General features: G+C 42.7%; 1 protein-coding gene across 3 annotated transcripts; it reads right to left on the minus strand.

Annotated features, from left to right (window-relative positions):
• Positions 1-7,479: 7,479 nt before the first annotated feature.
• LOC146190034 (uncharacterized) lies at positions 7,480-20,703 on the minus strand. Of its 3 annotated transcripts, none has more exons than XM_084604770.1 (8): positions 20,584-20,703; positions 17,961-18,098; positions 15,098-15,345; positions 14,162-14,412; positions 13,044-13,113; positions 11,635-11,800; positions 10,277-10,355; positions 7,480-7,631 (listed from the first exon to the last, which is right to left on the minus strand). In XM_084604770.1, exons 3-7 carry the CDS (start codon positions 15,291-15,293, stop codon positions 10,277-10,279), a joined length of 762 nt encoding a protein of 253 aa, XP_084460896.1. In that variant the 5' UTR covers positions 15,294-15,345; positions 17,961-18,098; positions 20,584-20,703; the 3' UTR covers positions 7,480-7,631. The 3 variants fall into 3 exon arrangements, with proteins under 3 accessions (XP_084460896.1, XP_084460895.1, XP_084460894.1); XM_084604769.1 differs by having other exon boundaries at positions 10,277-10,388; XM_084604768.1 differs by lacking the exons at positions 7,480-7,631; positions 10,277-10,355; positions 11,635-11,800; positions 13,044-13,113 and having other exon boundaries at positions 13,454-14,412.
• Between the last annotated feature and the right edge of the window lie 757 nt (positions 20,704-21,460).

Below are 21,460 nucleotides of genomic sequence, written 5' to 3' on the forward strand. Positions count from 1 at the left end.
AGTGGAGTGTTTCTTAAAGAAATATGTGTGAAAAATAAAAAAAGTCTGTAATTGTACATACATGTCTTGCTCGAAATCTTTGCCTCAATCTATCGAAAAGGTTAAACAACTGATGCGCTACGCTGAAATGTCGCATTAGGAAGTAACGTAATCGTCGGCAAATTTTTTTGGAGAGATCTTTGCTGCACTTTGTTTTAGTATATAAACTGTTTGTCAGTATCACCACAGAAATGGTCTATTGTAGGCTATTGCTGAATTTTCTCAAACTTGTTTTAAGCACGTGTATATACCCTGCCCTTGGCAAAGAATGTTTGGTACCATCATCAGAGGCTTAGTTGAAGCCCTTTTGTTTAAGCCTATATAACCAAGAATTTGAAAATTTTGGGGGGAGATGAAGATCAATAAATAAAATTGAGGGATCGTCATGGCATGTAACGCGATTATAAGCATCATCTGCACAAATGGTGCGAAATAATGTGAGAGCAGTGCCTAGGTGGTTACTTGGAAGTTTTATGGTCCAAACTAGCCAGGCTACCAGAGGCACTGTTGTGGAATGCTCCGGGGTAATTACGCCCATCTTGGGTACTTTCACCTATATTGGCATCACGCAGTACACTGGAGCCTTATGGTTCGCCTCCATCTAAAATCTGCCGCAGTGGATCGTCATCGACCCTAGGTCTTCTGCCTCGGTAGTCGAGTGCCTTACCTACGGCGGCACCGCGGTGAGGGGACAGTAGAATATGTCGAGGTGAGAAAAGGACCCGAGCCCCACCGCTATTGGGACTTATCACTATTGTTGCCTTAAAATCAAATTATTGAGCGCGAAGCATAATTTGACAGTGCTACGATCGTGTCATTGCATGCCTATGTGGGTCGCTAGATATTGTTAAGGATAGGCACGGTGGCTGACTGTAACTGCTCACGAAAGGCTCCTGCAAGAAAGCGCGTACTTTTTTACGTGCAGGATACATGGCAGAAGCGGAGGGCGCAAAACAACGGATGGGAACAATGGGCGCAGCATCGTTTGAGATCGATCGACCTGATGTCAATTTGGCCGACCTTGAGGGTGCTTTCAGTGGTTCCACCATCGACCAGCTCTCTGTCTGTACACTGAGCCAGAGCCAATACTGTGACATCATCGAACATCTTTCAGTTTGCAACGAGCTTCTCTTAGAGGCGGGCCTTGCGCTTCGGCAGCACGAGGCTAGCGGCGGCCTGATCTCCGTGGTGGTCACTGACAGTACGTACATGCTGGCAGCCGAGAAACCGAAGCTGCACAAATGCGCGACCCTTATCTACTGGCTACTGAAGGGACATCGATGCGTGCACACTGTTGACCTGACTAATAAAGGTCTGGTGGAGTACGAATATATTGTACTCGAGGCACTTCGATGCAACCCGTTCGTCAAGGCATTGAATATTACCCCCTCCAAGAAGGGCGACGAACGGCGTTCGCTCTCCTTCTTATCCTCTCTGCGCAGCCTGCGGAAACTGGAGTGCGATTTCTGCGGACTGTGCCCGGCCTACGTCCCACACGCGCTTGCAGACTTCCTAAGGACGACCACTTCGCTGACGTCACTAAGCATCCCAGAGACACTGATGGAGAACCCGGAAGCCAACGTGTTCCTGGATGCGATCGTGGAGAACACCACTCTCGAGGAACTACATCTTCACGGATCGGTTCTCCTGAACGCTTCCGGCAGCTACCGCCACGCATTTCGGGAGTACTTGTTGAGCAGCCGAAAGTTAACTGCTTTAAGCCTGAACGACGAGGTGAGAATGGACAAGGACATCTTAATGCTGGTTGTGCACTGCCTGTTGATTAACAGATCGCTAACGAAGGTAGGCCTGTGGAAAGTCGACGTCGATGCGGAGTGTGCGAAGGCCGTGGAGGAAGTTTTGTCGAAGAACGACGTCCTACAACTCTTTCATATGACAGAAATGATAGCAAAGACGCAAACGCTACACGAGATGGTATTCGGGTGCTGGGTTCCGGCTCTCTGCGCCAATAGGACGATTGAGGAGTTTAGGATTCCCGTTAGCGCCTGGAATCCGCGGCAGTGGAGGACGTTACTGAACACAATTGCAACTATTTCAAATATGAAGAAACTAATTATTGAATTTGTCCGTGCAGAGTACGAGTATGTGCGTTTAGTATACGACATTGTCGCAGCAAGTGGTGCAGGAAGCAAGGTTCGGTTCGTTCCTTCGCTAGGACCTCTGGAACCTGGAAGGCCCTGGGATGAATCACTCCAGTTTCAAGCTTGGTTGCTGACGGGTAATCATAAAAGACTTGCAAAATGTTTTCCTTGCTTGCCTTCATTCAGCCATGTTACCTCGGCTTGTATTGAAGTTTTGCCCTCTCTCGTCGACGAGACGACCTCAGTCATCGCGTCCTGCATTCGAACAACGCGAACACTAAAAAAGCTGCACCTCTTCACTCTACATGCCTTTTGCCGTTCTGATGTCGCGACCAAGTTCTGGACGGATGTGAACGAGGCACTAAATCAAAACAGAAGCTTGAGAGAGCTCGTAATGTCGCCTCTCTACGCTAACGAGTCAACCATCGAGCGTATAGCAGAGACCTGTAGGTCCAGCCAGAACATCCACGCGCTCCGTGTGCTCTTCCTGCATGGCAGCGCAATCACTACAGCCTTCATTCGAACCTTCAGCACCGACCTGACCTCCAACTACACCATACTCCGTGTCGCCTTCTCGGCTCTCAGGGGCAAAGATGTGTGCAAAAATGTTTTTGCTGCTGAAGACACGGCTCGTCGCAATTCCGCTCTGGTCTACCGAGCTGCTGACTTTGTGAGCGGCGTCCGACGCAACAGGTACGCTTACTAAACGTGCTACTCAACTCAGCGTCGCACGTAGTAACGAACGCTTTCACTACCTACAAACAACACCGAGCAGCATCGTGGGGCCAAAGGTTGAATTCCTTCAAGCCGTTAAGCGTAAAGAGAATAGCAGACTGAACTGAAATAAAACCAATTTAGACGTCGAATGTTCTTAATATGCGCATATGCGACCGCAAACTTGTAGTCTACTGATGCATAGTGATGCGATCGGTCTTTTATTGATTGTGACATCTACAGCCTCTTGCTCATGGTTATCATAAGGGTTATGAGGTAGAGGAGAGCTTTTTCACTCACGCCCCTCAATCACATTCCAGCTACAACATGTGATAAATCAGTGGGTGTAACTAGGCAGTATTATATCATGATGCACTAAGGTATGTGCGCCGATGCCTCAGTTAATCTTATGCATTGTTTTACTATACCGATATCCGTATATTGTCGTATTTATAGGATTGGACGGGTTAACCGTAGAGAAGTCAAGATTAGCTTTGGATCACAGAAGCAGTTAAATTACGTCTAGCCCTTGCTACTTTGTGCTAAAAAACGCCCACTACAGAAATCAAGGAAAACGAGCAGAACCCACAATAGAGAAATCATTGCCCTCACCATGTATGCCAGGTGTCCTAGACCTATGACAACGATTTTCGTGCAAAGTTCTGATGGTTTATTACAAAAAAGCTAACACCGGCTAGCGTAACATAACTGGGTTTGAGGCATTTCTTCTCTAAGTGTTTATTTACCACTGCGTGCCCAGCTTTTTCAGAAATAGCCACCGGCCTTCTGTCAGCTGTCGGCAGATTCAGCCGTATAAGCAATGCTGATATCTCGCTAGAGAATATAATAAGACGCGCATTCTCATGAAAAAAAACTCACCACAAGTGATGGGAAATGTGACAAGCTACACACAATGCGTAATGAGTTTTCTTATTTTTTTACACATCCTAGGACTTTTGTTCAAAAGTTGGTGTTGATGAAAATATTCAAATAAGGAATAGTTCTGAATTCTCAAAGAACACATTTTATATTAAAATTTAATTTTTATTTTTCTGCGCTTTGAACTCACATGGCCTAACCACGTCAGTAAAGCTAACAATGTTTGAGTGGTGGTGACATAGAGCCCTAACTTCTGCGTGACCGCAGGTACGGCGCCCAAGCCCTTGATCGAGTTGGCAGACATGCTGCTCTACCGGAACATGTTGCCCGGTTGGCTTCAGTGAGCGAAGCAGAGGCGGTCTCCATGATTCGAACAGCAACGCTGGGCCTTCGAAACATGCACGACTTCATGCGGCTGGCTGGCGTGGTCCAGGAGCACGTGGTGTGCTTGGCTCGCGAGGACTGCCGCCCGCAGCTCGACTCGCTGGACGAGTACAGCTGGAGCCTAATCAGGCGGTACCTGTTCCTCGACGAAATTGTGACTCCGCGTCAAGACCAGTGTGTGGATTAGGTCCAATAAAGTCTACCGACAGAACGGCACGCCAAAATCTGTGTGAAGTCGACGTTTTGAATCTACACTCATTGCGCAAGTTATCTTTACGGGAACAACGCTATTGTCATAAACTGCTTTATCCAGGCTGTCGACGCCACATAGCTCTTCAAAAGGCTGGTTATTTGATATACGCTAATATGAGCAGTTTGACCTTGTATCATTTGGCGAAATCTTGGAATTGATTGATTGATTGATTGATTGATTGATTGATTGATTGAAACATTTTTATATACAGAGTCTAGTAGACCACGTGGATGGGCCGCCTAGTGGTAGTCACTGGATATTGCTGCCACGCTGGCCCTCCCCATCAGCCAATGCACCTCCTTTTACACTGCCACTAAGAGTTGGATCTATACATTAGCTTTTACATATGTTGTCACGCCGTAAGTCGCCATGGTGACCTCGTGCATATTTCGTGCCGCGGATGCCGTCGAATTTCGTCCCATGATCTGAGTTTGTCCAAGTCTTTGAGCCATACCATGCATGCTGTGGATGCGGCCTTTGAGATTCCGGAGTAAAAAGCACCGATCGCATTAGGAACTGACAGGAATCTACCAGCAGCAATTGAGGAAAGAGTGGCAAATCTGAACATAGTATCTTTATTGTTCGACACAAAGTACTACGCGTACACAAACACGCGTTACCAAACGTATAGGCACATAAACGCGAGTAGGTGTCTCGCTAGTGTTAAGAACGCGAAAGAATATTTGGCAGATTGAGATTAGGGGACGGAGAAACATTAGGCAGTCAGTGTCTGAAAACAAGCTCCACTTATGATCCAATCAAGTATCTTTCACTGGAATCTGCTGATATATTGAATATTATAATCGTAAGCAAGACGATTGCACCACATTTAGATCAACCTGCATACCTGCTTTTGATCGAAAAAAGGCCTAATTCTAATGGCTTACGTACACGAAGCATTCACTGATATTTTCGCTAACCTCATGTCTGGAGTTCGCGACTGTTATGAAACTAAGATGTTAAGATTTATAGTTGACAAATCGTGCTTGCTTCGCAACGAAAACAGATCTCAAGGTTATGAAAAAAAATTAACGCTTAAGAAATGTCATGAGTCTTCTTCAGCTGTCTTTGCACTCTCCATGAGGTGTCACTATTCACATAAATCTGCAGGAGAAATATGAGTGCAGAAATTTTCGCTACCCTTCTGAAAATATTGATAAAATAGCTGCAGAAAGTTGACCAGTCTTAATTACACTGTGCCGTTGCACAAGTTACTGTGTAATGGCAGTGTCCTGCGAGCCCAGGCCGTTTTTTGAGAAAACTCGTAGCTTACCTAAACTGAAGCATGCTCTATCAGCGTTTCCCACAAGAACTCTTCGGCAGTGTGAAACTTCTTCGAAAAATAACTGGGTTGTGGTTAGGAAAACAAATGTTTTCCATCTGGTTACGCTTTCACACCATGCGGACACCGTCTGTGTGACAGAAAAAGATAGTTTTGAATTGTCGACATTGCAGTGCATGCGTGCGTGTGTATTTCAACGGAACCCACGCGCGCGCGCGCGCGCGTGTGTGTGTGTGTGTGCGTGTGTGTGTGTGTGTGTGTGCGTGTGTGTGTGCGTGCGTGTGTGTGTGCGTGCGTGCGTGCGTGCGTGCGTGCGTGCGTGTGTGTGTGTGTGTGCGTGCGTGCGTGCGTGCGTGCTTGTGTGGCATTTGCAAAATGATCCTCTTTTCCTTTTTTTACTCAAGGACATTCTTGTAGGTGTTCATGAGTGCCCGAACAAACTACTATGCACTGGAGACGAGATGAGATTCTCGAGCAAAAAAAGAAAAAAAAAAAAAAAAAAAAAAAAAGACCAGTGAAGCCGCTAGGCAGAATATGTAACAGAAAAATGTGGTTAAGAAATGAAACCTTTCAAAGCTCACAGCGGAGCAGGTTATGTCCATGCCCACGCGGCTATAGCATTCGTCACCGGGGCCAATCAATATCCTTAACATAAAGAAAGCAATGTACCTAATATCATGCGATGATCTGCTATAAATTTGCGATAGCCCTACGAACTCCACAATCTGCTTCTACATTAAACGCATTATACCCGAGTCTTTGACTTTATTATCGGTGAAGCACTTTCCGTCTACCCTTGCGTAGACTCCCATGGAGCGGAGTCGGGGTGTTCCCAGTAAGTGCGACCTAGCCTGTACACCCAAGTGCACAATCAACATAGTCATCTGATTCATTAGTTCATTACACAGCGGGAAAGAACACTACGGCCTCTTGACGTCAGTGATACAGCTACACTGTAAAAAATCCGCCGTTGTTTTTACGGTGAAAGTACTGGCAGCTGATGCTGCCAAACTTTTACCGTAAAAAAAATTGTGGCCCGTATTTCAAGTATACAGCAATCATGCAGTTAATATAATGTTAACCTGTAGAAAAAATTATGGCCCGTATTTCCAGTATACGGTACTAACGCTGTATATATGATGTTTACCTGTAGAAAGAATTGTGGCCCGTATTTTAGGTATACGGTACTTACGCTGTTTATATAATGTTTACCCGTAGAAACAATTGTGGCCCGTATTTTATGTATACGGTACTTACACTCTTTATATAATGTTTACATGTAGAAAACATGATGGCCCGTATTTCAGATATACAGTAGTTATGTTTTTATAATGCTTACCTGTAGAAAAAATTGTGAACCGTATTTCACGTATACGGTAGTTATGTTGTTTAGATAATGTTTACCCGTAGAAAAAATTGTGGCTCGTTTTTCACTCCTACAGTCCTTTTTTGGTAAATTAAAGCAGGGCTTGTAAAATCTGCACTGGGCCGAACGTGAAATACACAGTGGTGTATAAAATCTATCTAGAAACATTTTCCCTTTTCGCCTCTTTACACTGTAAAATATGGATGTCTGGAATTCAGACACACAAACCTAAAAACTACATGCATATTAAGAAGGCACTACTTGTACATTCGTTCACAAAGAACACGAGATAAAATGAAGAAATACATGTGTTTCTTAGTTCACGCAGTATTCTTTAGGCAAGCCTGTACCTTATAAGAAATGAGCCAACTTGGCTAAAACCAAGGTACTGATGCACTGATTAGGCCACCGCATAAAATGTGCAGTGTCGGTACGGAAGGCAGGCAAATCAGCAAGAGTGGCCAGTGCTGAAAACTGTTTATTTAGGTTTTCCACCAACCTGAATTTGGGTAAATAAACAAAGCTATGGTATCTGCTTTCGAAAGACTTCGAATTCTCTCGTCCATACTTCCATGAATCCCTTGTGCATACCTTCCATGGACGTTCAAAGATCTGAAGAAAGGAAAAAAAAACAGTGTAAGACATTACAATACTTCTGTGCTTCATGCAGATGCCACATATCACTACTTATGGCATGACTTCCTCGCAATTGAGCTTCAAGTTTCAGCGGTATACAGATCATTTGGATATAATTGGCAATGCGAGCACATTCAGTATATACTGGGAGCGGCGACTGTGGGCATAAATATACATTTGTAAACAAATTTCAACTTGCTTAAAGGGACAGAACGCTGACCAAAATATGTAATGCGATTATTACCTCGTATAAAGGTGTATCGAGCACTGCGATATACAAGAAACGAGGGTTGATAATTTAAATTTGGCACTGAAAGTCCCATGAAAACGACTCGTGTCGCCTCTTGTGGCGAAACGCTGTAATCGTCACTGTAGTAACCCGTGTAACATCTTGTGAAAATGCCACTGGTTTTCATAAGTGCAGTGTCCCATTTTCATCACCTATCCTTCTATCTTCAATTTATAATATGCTCCTTTACAAGACATCATACTTGTATTTCTACTATATTCACTCAACTGCATATCAAGGTCATTGTTAACTATATTTCTTTTTCGTAGTTTCCTCCTCTATTTCTGCCTCTTAAGTTTACAACAATTATTTTCCTTTCATATGATTCACTGCACTAAAATCTATTTATCACAACCCTTTTCACTGGCCTCTAATTTCTTAACTACTACAAGCTTTCATCCTGATAGGTGCTCTCAGGCTCTTGCTTGATGAGACATCTGGAAACGTGCTCTCCACCCTATCTTTATCTCCTTGGTTATTTCACTTTTTATGGGCTGGATTGCTTGATGTCCATTGCATGGCAAATATTTTTATTCATGACTTCTAATGCTTCCTCCCTTGTATGCCCCTCACTTTTTTCTCAATCAATTTTTGTGCATAATATATGAAATTCACAACGAATACAGCCCCATATCTGCTGTATCCATAGCATTTTTCAATGCAACCACAGTCAATGGTTATTGCTTCGCATCACTGAAGAACAAATACATGCATGTATGCCATTTTTGTATCAGCAGCTATATTTACTTATATAGCAGCCATGCCCGCAAGGTGCAAATAACAGTCTCAGTTATTCTGAAAGCTAGATCAATAAAGCACATAAATAAAATCATGCGGTGAAATGCCAAAAATAGGAGGATAGGGCAATATAATCCAACGAAATTGGGTAAGAGTTTATTTTTAGGCCACTATGAGGGCAGGCAGTCATCCGTGCTGATACTCTGAATGAAAACTGGTATAAAAACTGGTCATCAGTTTCACAAAACCATGCAGTCTTACTGAAAATGCATTTAAAGAGTTATACCTCTAGTAGACGCGCGGCTGTAATATTTGCGAGTTTCATAAATTTTGACTAATCAATGTCCGAGAAAAAAAGAATGTGGGCACTACTTTTTGAGTACTCGTAGCTCTCAAAAATTGTTAGGCCCACCATTCTGCTTTACTTATTAGGCATCTTCATCCTGTTTTGCAGGACCAAGATTTACTAAGATAAAGGCTCTAATTGGAGATTATTAATGAATTACTCTAATTGGAGATAATCATAGTTTCATCACATACATCTATTTCAAATTTTTTTGAGATTCAGTAATCTCAAGCCTGCTGTAAGCATGCAACAAATAGTGAAGAGAGAGTATGGCTGACACGTCTTTATCCGATCGCAATTATATCGCTTCCTATGGGGGACTGACGGGCAGTCACACCTCTTCAAGAGTTCAGTTGCCCCACAGCTTGACCCCGATTTACATCAGCTTGAAAATGACACAGCATGCCTTGAATTAAGGTTCATGCTGAGCTACTCTCGGAGCACTATGACAGCAACAAATGTCAATATCAGATGTCTGTAATGAGTACACGGATAGCTATGCCGAAGCTAACCAGGGCATGTGAAATAATGAACCTAAGAGAACGATCAAAATCAAAAACAATGCAATGAATGTCTCCCTCATGATTTTAGCTACATAATAAGCCTTAATAACAATGGCCTAGAATAAATTATTAGCAAAACAAGCAATAGGTTAAATTACATTCTCCCTCATTGGTTCTATATATTGTGCTTAGTCAACATTTCAATCTCTTTGATCTGTAAAATAGTTATGAATTGACTAGGTTGCTGAAGTAACTATTTACAAAGCATGTAAGAAACTTGCTCATCTTCAATTGTTTTTTACGAACTGAATTACAACTTTCCTTCTCACTTTTTGTTGCATTGTTGGCCTGAGCAATGTGGTTATTTGCAGTATTGTAAAATCACGCAGACCTTCTGAATATTGTTAATACTGAATGCTGAAGAATTCTTAAAAAACATACAGGGGTGTGCAGTTTCTCTCTTAGACAAAGAAAAAGGGCAGGAAATGTTCAACAATATTGTTCCCTGCTACTGAGAAGACACACGCATACACTTAATACACATAGGAAAAAGGGCAGTGTGATGTTCTACCCTATTGTTCCCTGCTACTAAGACATAACCGGGCACTACTGTGAATATTGGGCTCCCCTTATGAGGACTCGCACACACCTTTACAGTGCTAAAGCAATGTGAATGCCTGGTTATTGTTCTTTGCATCTGGTGCTTTCAATTCACAAGACAACAAAGCCGGGAACTGCTACTTACCTACAGATTCCATTCAGACTCCATAATTTTTTTAGTCAAACTGAGCACTTTCGGGTTGAGCTTCTTTCGTTTGGCCTTGCTGCCATGGTCGGGATTGATTGAAAAAAATGCCCTATGTTATATACCAAGAAAAACAGCAAACACAATCTTCTTAAGGCAAACTGCTTAGAGGCACTGAAGACAAAAGAAACTTCTTATCAGTAGAATGATGTGTCATGATCACAAGAAGCCAACTCACGAAAAACTGAGCTTTAATAAGCTAAGGGTAGTGAAAAACTAATATAGGGGCATAATAATTCTTCAAGATTAAGATTATGGCATAAGCATTACACACACATGAAGGATGTTTTTCACTGATTTTGTATATTCTATTTTTCACTTTTCATTTTTTTATTTTATGTACCGATACTTACAGTCAGCAAACCTTTCATTCGGCGCAGTCTGACATCTTTGAATGCATTTTTTATTCATTAAACATTTCATTAAATTATGAATCAATTAAATACTCTAAATTTTCTATTTAGCATTATCAAGCGTTGGCTTCTCATTCTGAAGACTGACACCTTTGGACCCCCTTCTCCCAAGTTTTTCATTTCTTTAAATTAGAACTTGTCATTCATTGCCTGTTACACACATCAATCAGTCATCAATCAAGCTAGAATCTCAAATTACTGTTACACACATCAATCAGTCATCAATCAAGCTAGAATCTCAAATTACTGTGATATATTTTTTCACAATCTCTAATTATTTCCAACACACAGTGGCGACAACTGCAACTACTACTAGGATGCCTATGTCTTTTTGGTCGAATTAGCTGTATAAGCTATCGCTTATTAATATGCAGATATCCAAGCCAACTTCACAGGAAAACTGTACTAGTACATTATAAGAGAGTTTAAGTGCAGATCTTAGAAGTGAGACTTTGTTCTGTTTCATAACTGTGGCCATGAGAGTCTACAGAATTAGGTTAAGAGTTTGAATGGAGGGGCAGGAAAACTTTGAAGTTCTATTCATTGCACAGTAGCCGTATATTTTTCTTCAGTAAAAGTGCCACATTTGTTCATGTCTCAGAATGAATATTTACAGGCTGTAAATGCATGTATGCCGTCTTAGTGCTTCTTTGAAGTGTTAGAGGGCATTACTTTCAACAGAGAGCTGTAAGCAGATGTTTCCAAAAAAAGTTCCAAGGAAATCTAGTATATGTGTTGAGGCCATTGCAAGCACAGGATTGTGTTTTTTTTTTTCAATTCCCCTGACAACCTAATTAAATATTAAATACCACATACAACAATGTCAGCACATTTCTTCATGAAAAGGAAAAAACGAAGCATTAAAAACCTAATTTAAGCACGTACCTTTGAAAGAATTCCAGAGTTGACTCTACTTTCTCAGCATAACATATGTGGAACACAAAGTAAGTTGCAAACAGCATGCAGAATGCAGCTGTAAAATCTTCCGCCACACCAACCACATGCCTATCAATGAGGAGGAGGTACTCCTCTGGGTTCCATATGTCATCACCTAGGATCAATAAGAGCACTAATGAAATGATATTGGAATAGTTAAAGCAGTTATATATTTTTTTGCATGTATAGTACACTGAGGGGGGGGGGGTCCACGAAAATGCAGTTTATCTAATGAACGTCCACATATTGACTTAGCCTCTGTATGGCATGACGACGCAAGTGCAATAAAATGTTCCTAATGGCTGAAGTATTACCAGTTTGGATTTCAAAATTTTTCATGTTTCACATATACAGCCACCTAATGCTACAAAAACATCTTTGATACACTATTTTGAAATAAAAACCAAGCATCCAGGTCGGAAAAATTGTCCGATAAAAACTTCGCATATAAGCACCAAACAGCCATATACATACAAGCAGCTTGTTTGAAATACTGGCCCTGTGAGCTATAATGTTAAAAAATGCATGTAATTAAAATGCATGTGAATTAATGTTTCAGTGATGTCATCATTAATGCATGTGAATTAATGTTTCAGTGATGTCATCATTGTCATCAGCCTGACTAACCTCACTGCAGGTCGAAGGCCTCTCCTATGTTTCTCCAATTAACCTGGTCCTGTGCTAGCTGAATCTAACTGACCTTTGTGAACTTTTTCACCTCATCCGCCCACCTAAATTTTGCCGCCCTTTCGATGCAAAGCTTTCCTTCTCTTGGAATCCAATTTGTTACCACACCCTTTTCTATGCGCTTTCCTTCCTCGGAATCCAATTTGCTACCCTAAACGACCATCGGTCATCCTATCTATGCACTACATGCCTTGCCCATGCCCATTTCTGTTTAATTACCACTAGAATGTCATTAACTTGAAGTTATTTCTCTGGCCCACTCCGCATGCTTCCTATCTCAACATTACACCTACCATTCCTCGTTCCACAGCCCTTTGCGTTGTCCTTAACTTAAGTAGAACCCTTTTTGTCAGCCTCCATGTTTCAGTCCCATAGGCGAGTACAGGTAAGCTGCAACTGCTGTATACTTTCCTCTTGAGCAATACCTGTAAGCTGCTAGTCATAATTTGCAAACACTTGCCAAATGAGCTCCGTGCCAACCTTCTCCTAGTTATTTTCCTTTCATGTTCTGCATATGTGTTTACTACCTGTCCCAAGTAGACATATTTGCCTACCACTTCCAGTGATTCGCTACCTATTGTGAACTGTTGCAGGCACCAAAGGTATGTTGCAGGTACCAAAATATATACCACAAAAGGGCAGATCTGATTCAATTTTGAAAAAATACATACCTGCTGCAATAATGCAAGGTGAAAGGGGCAAGTCTGGAAGTTTTTCAATGTCGGTTGAAGTTAAGTACACCTAAAAGAGAAGAAAACTTTTTGAGTTTGCGCTTCACATATATACAAATACCACTGCATCGAAAGCGTTTATCAAGGAAAGTTAGCTAGGATGCTTCATGGCTTCAAGGAACCATATTTCAGCAAGTAATTAGAAAGCTTACGCTGCAACAATTAAGGATATAAGACACTATTTAAAAGACCCTTGGTTCCCTGTAGGCTGAACTTGAATAAACAACCAAGAATTTTACATAAAATGAAGCAACCATGCATTCGGACCTGTCACAATTCCAATTCAAAGTGCGCAGTTGTTTATAGCCTTTTGTCACCTTCTTAGACACATACCTCTCTTCTTTGCACAAGGTGACTGACATCTTCTGCAAACCAGCAGGTGATCAGCTGGATTAATCCCAGGAGCTCCACATTTTTGTTTTGGTCTTGAGCTTGAAGCACTTTCCATGCCTCCATTATGGCTTTTTTTCCTATGCCGTTCTTTATCAAAAAAATTCATGATGGTGCACTTTTTTTTCTCTTAAGGAACGCTCAAGTGTTTCTTTCGCGTCTATGCCTAGAAGAAACTTAAAATGGCTTTCAATACCACGCACTGTGAACAAGTACGGCCATGTGCTCTTCAGGTTTGATATTGCCATGCCTGATTCGATGTCCTCTTGCTGAAGACAGTGTGTGGATTTCATCATTTCGGCTACCTCTTCTCTGTAGGATGGATTGTCTCTGAACATATTCTGCATAGTAAGCTGCTCCCTCCTCATAACCTCACTATCGTTTGGTGGGGCAGAGGATGAAGCAAATGCTTTGCTTATGAAGCTTGATCTCTTTGCAGGATTACCCTGGTCACCTTTCCTGTTTTGGGAGTCTTCCCTTCTCACATTTTCAGCACGTGCGACAAGCTGGTTCAGTAAGGAATCATAGCCAGTACCAATGAGTGCACCATCGAAAATATCTTTAAAAGATGCTGGATGGGACATCACTACTGCTTTTGCAATGATAGCAAGCTGCTTGCGTAATGGAGATGGGCACACTTTACGAACGCTGTCGATAATTATACGAACCATTTTTCTGCGGTCTTTAGGCGCTGGTCGCTTTCCCTCTTTCACAGCACTGAGTAGTGTTTTTGGCATCGTGTCCCAAGGTACGCTAAATGCCTCTGTCCAGTTTGGGTTAATTAATGCTCGGATACCACTGCATTCTTGCTCCATTGGTTCCTCTTGGCGTTTTGAAGGTCCTGCAACAGGTTCAACTTGCGCATCTTTTCCTTTTTCCACCTCCTGGCTTTTTTGTGTGGCTCCCAGACCCTGGGAATCTGTGCATGAATTTAAGCTTGCGTTATGCTAATTTTCATTACAAAAAAAAAAAAAAAAGAAAACGCTCAATAGACTGCTACTTAAAATACTACATCGTGCACTTATAAAACAGCTGTACATTGGCTCAGGAGTCACGAAAAGAGTACATAAACGAAAATTCTACACAATGTGTGCCATTCCGTGCCAACGAAAGTTTTACGAGTACTATAGTGGATAACAAATAACAAAGAGCAGCAAACTGACGTTTAAGCCCTTTTTTTTTTTTTTTTTATAAAGGACGATGGCTTGACAGGCTGTAACAAGAAAATGATAAAAATGAAAAAACTAACATTTACTGAAATATGTTGGAATATATATTAAGGCAAAAAACACTATGCCCCACGTGGTTTTCTTACCTAATCAGTTTCTTATTATTGCCCTATTTCTAAAAATAGGCTTGGTGCCTCTCCTGTTTTAATTTTTTCTTCAACTTGCAGATTTATGAACTTCTGGCATAGTGTTCAATATACTTCAAAAACATCATTAGAGAAGCTCCTGGGCTATTCGAGACAGTCCACGGCACTACAGAATATACTTTGAGACGTGCTGCTTAACAAATTACTTTGTACATTTAGATAAGTCTTCAGTTGAAATTTCCAGTCATGCTGTATCAAGAACTATTCTGTTAGACATAAAAAAACTTACATTTGCTTGTGAAGTACGCAACCAGTTTCCGAGCTTGAATCGGCTTGAGGACACTTGTCAAATCCTGCTCATTGATGAGGCTCAAGTCATCACCACACTCCACACCGAGTTCCAAAAGTTTTTTCACGAGTGCTTGCAGTGTATCAGGAGGCAGGGTGGGTAGAGACCTCATTATTTCCATCTCAAGGCTCTCCATTCTTTTTGTGGATGTGATGCTTTGGCACGATGACAGTCTCACCGCTTAGTTCCTAAACCGGTAAAGGGTAAAAAATCAGCAATATTACAGACTTCCACGGCTGTAAACAGGTTTCTATTACACAGCCTGTACACATGCAGTCCTGGGCAAAAACATGCTTCGAAGAGCTTTACTACAAAAAATACTTTGATTTTGTGCTGAATGACAATAACAGTTATTTCACCAAAGCAGAGCTCATCCCTTATAAACAGTGCAACAAAATCATGAACATAGTACTCTGTACCCTTGCATACAACAGAATTACTTGTCACACAGTTGGTGGAGTGAAAGTTGCTATTAAAGCACTCATGCAGCTCTGGAGCATAGTTCTGGGCACAAAACGGCACAGTCGAGGTAAAGAAGACATCTGACTTAAAAAATCCTTCAGAGTGCAAGAATGCCTGTAACAGCTGGTGCTTCTCTGCAACCGTTCTACAAACAGCCTTAAAATTCTTTGTTGATCGCACACAGTTCTTAAAATAAGAATGCTTGCTTTCAAATCGGAGAGTCGACATATTTATTAATGGCCCAAAGTGCATCCTCAAGCTTGGGTAGAGAGTGATGAAATGGTGTTTTGGCTTTAAGGGCTCTGTAGAAAAAAGGCGAAGCCTGTCTGCCAAGTATTCTTCAGTTAAAATGGCCAAGTATGCTGCCTGCTCTCCAGAGACTACTGATGCACACACAATGTCTACAATCGCTCTTAGATTGAGGTACAAGCCCCAGACTACGTCTGTACTTTCAGTCTTGTGACCAATCATCAGAGGGAGAAGCCGAAGTAGCACCCAAGTTTTTACAGCCTCAGAGCTTAATCTTCTGCCCTGCACATTAACTTCAGGAGGTTTGTTAGAAGCATCTGACCCTTTGTAGTTACAATTTATGATGCAATAATTCAAATTCTGATAAGTGAACCAGTGTAGTGTCTCAACAAAGAATTTAAGAAAAAGGGCTATATCATAACAGACCACAACTTCAAAGAGGTCATGACCAATGCAGGGGGGGCAAGCCTTGACTGCAGACATGAAAATATGCAAGCTTATTAAAAACACTGCAGGATTTGACACCTTCAAATACTGTTCCTGCATTAACGGCTTGCGCAGCAGCGAAGTCATATTTGGAAGGTGTTCTTTTGTCAGCATGCATGTAGGGTTTTCCATGAAACTGAACGAGTTATAAGGCAGTACCGACAGAAGTGATGAGACGAGCTGAAGCTTTCTGTGAACCCACCAATGAAATGGGAACCTAGGTTATCTCCTAATATTGCTACAACAGTGCCCTTAACCAGCGTACTTTCAAAAGAAATTCCACCACTTTCTAGGAGCAAAAGGTCATTGATCAGTGGCTCAAAAACTTTCCTGGCCGGACAGCTTCAGGTTAGACTCTGAGCACAGAAGTGCTAATTGAATGTGGTCACGGCTAGATCGATTGTGCTTTCTGAAATTTACAAGTGTAAAATAAACCCCAACCAACTATGCTTCTTCCGAGAACAGCCAAGAGGATTAACAACCTCAAAGGCATCTTGGTACAACAGAAGCTGAAGCACTGGCTCATTTGATTGTAATGCACTGTTTCGAGAAGCCGGCGAATCAGTTATATCAGCCATGCAGTCTCCAATGGGTGGACACTCTGTGCTTGCAGGACATTCTGCAACCTCAGCATTGGCCAGAAGAGCAGCCAACGTCTCCAAAATGGGAACATATGCATGTGCCTGTCTCTTCTAAACCTGTCTCGACCAAGCCTTACACATTTCGGTTCAACGTATGCATAGGCTTTCTTAAAGTAAGCCTTGCGTCTGTAGTCAGTGCTGAATAATAAATTCAGCTCGCTCAAGGCATCATTGTCAATGACGGTGACCAATTCCGTTGTAAAATCTTCACTAGATTTGTTTTTGAACAATGCCTACAACTTAGAAATAGTGTATTTCTTATTTAATTCATGAATTTGGCTTCACTTTTGGGCAATGCTTTGCACAGTGGTGACAGGAACAATGAGCTTTGACTCAAGCATGAGATAGAAAAAACCAAGAGAACTCTCAACACAATTTTTCCACTCGTCATTTCTTTCTGTTGCCCCTTGTCTGCAACTAGAGCTGCCTGGATCATCCACAGCATCATCTACTGTAACAAACTCTAAGCCAGAGGTAGAGTCAAGAGGAGAGACAAGGTCAGAATTACTACAGCATATTTTCGAGTTAAATGGCTGGATAATGAAGATTTCACCTTAAACATGCTACTACAGATGTTAACAGCGCATCTCACTGTAACTCCACAACTCATATGCCAACTTAAATGCTTCATAAGGTTATTTATTGAAGCAAAACTCTTAAGACAGCCCTCGACCCTACATGTGAACACCAAATCGGCAGCAGGAGGTAAAGAGCTCTCAACCATCGCTCTTTCTTATGCTTCCTGAGGATGTGGCATCTGAGACTAGCGTAGGAAAGAAATTCATGACAGCAAAGAGAATTCACACTAATGTAGAGCATAGCCCAGAGAGAGTCCCAGATTCAAATTCACATTTTCTGCATGCTAACATGGCTGTATACTATCACACTACAAATGTTTTGTCCTGAAAGCTGCAAATAAAATGGGACAGCATGCACAGCTGAAATATGGATTTCAAGTAACTCACTGATGATGCAGCAGACACAAAATTCAATGAATTCAATTATCTTTTTTGGCAGTTCAAGTTACTAGCCAACAAAATTTGATTCTGAAGAAGGCACCACTCATTGCAGCGTCTGAGGACTCCAGAAAACAAGCAAGCTCTCTGAAAAATAAAGAACAAGTGTTACTGCAACAAGAATGTGAAGGCCACTGGAAAATGTTCATCACAGTCTAGGTAACATATTAGCCTGAAGTGTACTGCCACACTTTACATGCAGCTCAAGCTACAGCCAGAATTACGCAGCAACGTCTACAATATCTAGATATCGTGATAGCGCACAGAACAACCGATGGAGAGCACGTGTGGTGCCCAGAAGGGCAGGAATTATTAATGGGATTAAAGAGCGACGGAAAGAAAAGCGTATAACAAAAACAAAAATTCCCGATTAATTGGGCTCAGAATACAGAATACTGACACTCACGTTCACTTTTTTTTTTTTTTCGTGAGCACGAGCAAATAAGGATGCTTATGCAATCTGCCCAACTACAGTGAAAGGCAGAACGTTAAGAATTGTGGCACTGTTTTTATTTTTGCACCGCAATAGCCATGCTATTTTCGAAACTGAGAAAAAAACGAGATTGGACAGTAAATTATAACTGCAAATTATAACCTAGATTAGACAGTGAAGTGAGACGAATTTCACGCGATACCGGTAAGACCCCGCTCAATTGACACTTCCCAGACCGTACGCGCTACGCGCCTGCGCGGACAAGTGCACGCTCTCCCCCACTCTTTTATGGCGAAAGCCTTTAATGGCTCATACTGTCGTCGACAAAAGCTGTCTGCGCAAGCGGCGCACCAGATTGGTCGACAGAGAAGTGACGTCACCAGCCGCAAAATTCGAAGCGACCAACCAGAAGTATCATTTGTCAGCGTTCCTGCCATCTGCCATCCCACACTTGAACGCGCGCCAAGGAACGCCGCGTGACAGGAGCAATAATGTACCGTCCAAACGCACACTTGTCGAAGCATTTTGGGTGATAGATACAGCGCCTTTCCTTTCCTGTAAACCAATTATGTAGCACTGCAACGAACGACGATAAAAGGCAAACAATGAGCGGCAAATGTTAGGAGAGGATGGGTAGGCTTTCTTCATTCTCTTAAGAGACATCTAAGAGACCCTTAATTTTTTTCTTCGAGCTCCCCCTGCGTATTTTGTTTACGGCTCGAAGACTTTTCAATTATCCCATGCAAATTTTTTGCGTCTTCAAAGTTTTTCGGCCGGGGCGAGAGGGTGAGCACTCCAGAACGATGGACATCGAAGTGCATAAAACTTTCAGATGCCCAGCGGGTGGGGCCGCTGTACGCTCAGACGCGCCTGAGACGCGCTAGAGAGCCTACACGTTGTGCCGCGGTGCAATATGACGCGCGCGCGTGTGACTGAGAAATGTTCATGAAGCCTCAACCGAAACGTCGGCGGCCGTCCGCCAGCGTTGTCATCGAAAAATTACGAGCATGGCGCTGTTGGGCGGTATATATAGCATATACAGTAAATCTAGTATGTCTGGCAGCTGACATGGGCGAACACTAACTGTACGCAGGGTTGCCGAAATGTCAACTCAGGCCTTTCCATTCATACGGGAGGGTGATATCAGAATCGGCCTGCCGGGGCCCTTGCATTCACTCTACCCCACGCGGGAACCTTAATAATTAAAGCGGGTGGCTTACGCCGTCGCGCCATGCCCTTAAAGGCGGGACTATAATTGTCCGGATAATTTTTACAAATTGTTTCCGTACCTAAGCGTTGAATAAGTTAGGTAGTTTTCAGAGAAAATTAACAATTTGCTGCAGAAGACATTTCAGATAAGAGCTGGAAAATTGTTTCCGAAGATCAGTATTTAACGAGTTAGGTAATTATCAGATAAAACTTCATAATTTGAAGAAAAACTTTCTGATGAGCTCAGGGAGACATCCAACCGTATGCAACATGCTTCGCTAAGCTACCAATCTTGATGAGTCTGTAATTGGTCTAAATCAGGTGGGACACCTTTAGACGTATCACATGCATATAAGGCATTCATGTGCCAACAGCCCAGGAGTTCGATTCCGTCAGCGGTAGCCGCTTTTCGGTTGTGGAGAAAGCGCAGCCATCAAAAAAAAAAAAAAAAAAGCAAACATCTGCGACGCCAATAGATTTCACTAAAAAAAATGAAACGCTAACACAAACTAACAAAGAGTTAGTCTTCGCATAATGAAACAAAACAGACGTGCTAGTAAGAGCTCCCTAGATCTGAACAAACCAGCGCGTACGCGAAACTATAGCAAAAAGCGCTCACACGTGAGAACACAAATTCAACTTACGCTCCAGCCTCACAACACGCTGTGAATAACCTAACGAGAGTTGAACACAACGGAGCACTTAACGATAATAAACAACTTTGTATAACTGGTACAGATTTAGTCTCACAAGCTCATCAAAGGTGACCAAGCTAGGATTTGCACAAACGTACTTGTAGGCTTAGGTAGTACACATCCATTTTGCTTTGGTACAACAAATTCAAATTCATCAACAGCACACTGTATCATTACAGCTGCCGCTGCGGGATTAAGTTTGAACAAAACAATGGGACGTAAATGTAATACATACCTGTATGAGATTCAAAAAACGTGGACTTCAAAGAGCCTTATCAGCCAAGGCGACAGCGGCGATAGAGATCGGTCGGGCTGCTTCTGCGCGCTTTGCGCTGCTCTGCGCATGTCCTGCGCAGGCCAGATACCGAGATGGCAGAGAGAAATCACGTGCAGAGTTTCTGGCCTGGTGATAAGGAGAGGAGGCTATGAGGGAAGCGGAGGACGGCGCCGAGCGGCCGACGGCTGCGGCGAACGGATAGTGTTGCAGCGGGGCTGGCGGGCGGCGTAGGTCGTGACGCATTCCAACCGGCGATCTCGAGAAACCGTGAAACCTAAGAGCGTGTTTTTTACTTGGCGATTGCAGGTGTTTGCACAGCCCGAGGTAGACCAACAAACTCGCTCCCATGGAACAAAGCGTTGTTTTTCCTGTCTCGTATGTAGGGATGGCAGAGGAAAATCACAAGTTCAGATATATAAAAAGAACAAAAAGAGAGAACAACAAAAGCCGGCGCGAGGCGCCGGCGCCATAGTGCCGGTTGTATGACCGTTACGGGATACGCATCACGCAGCTTTACGTTCGTCGGTCACTTGAGGCGTAGGTAGTGGGGCATCCCACCACCGATCTCGAGAAACGGCGAAACTTAAGAGCGTGTATTTAATGTGGCGATTGCAGGTGTTTCCTGGGGTCGACCTACAAACGCGCTCGCATGGAGAGATCGCAGAGAAAAAGGAACGACTTCTGTAAGAAAAAAAAAAAATGAAAAGAACAAAAGGCGAGTGAAGCGCCGGCGCCGTGGTGCGGGTGGATGTCCGTCACTGGATATGCATGTCGGTCACTTGAGGCCCGAACGTCTGCTTCGTTGCATCATCATCAATATACAGCTGCTGAGCGC

The sequence above is a fragment of the Amblyomma maculatum genome, chromosome 5 (genome assembly GCF_055883805.1).
Source record: "Amblyomma maculatum isolate TAMU_Amacu chromosome 5, ASM5588380v1, whole genome shotgun sequence".
Taxonomy (NCBI): domain Eukaryota; kingdom Metazoa; phylum Arthropoda; class Arachnida; order Ixodida; family Ixodidae; genus Amblyomma; species Amblyomma maculatum.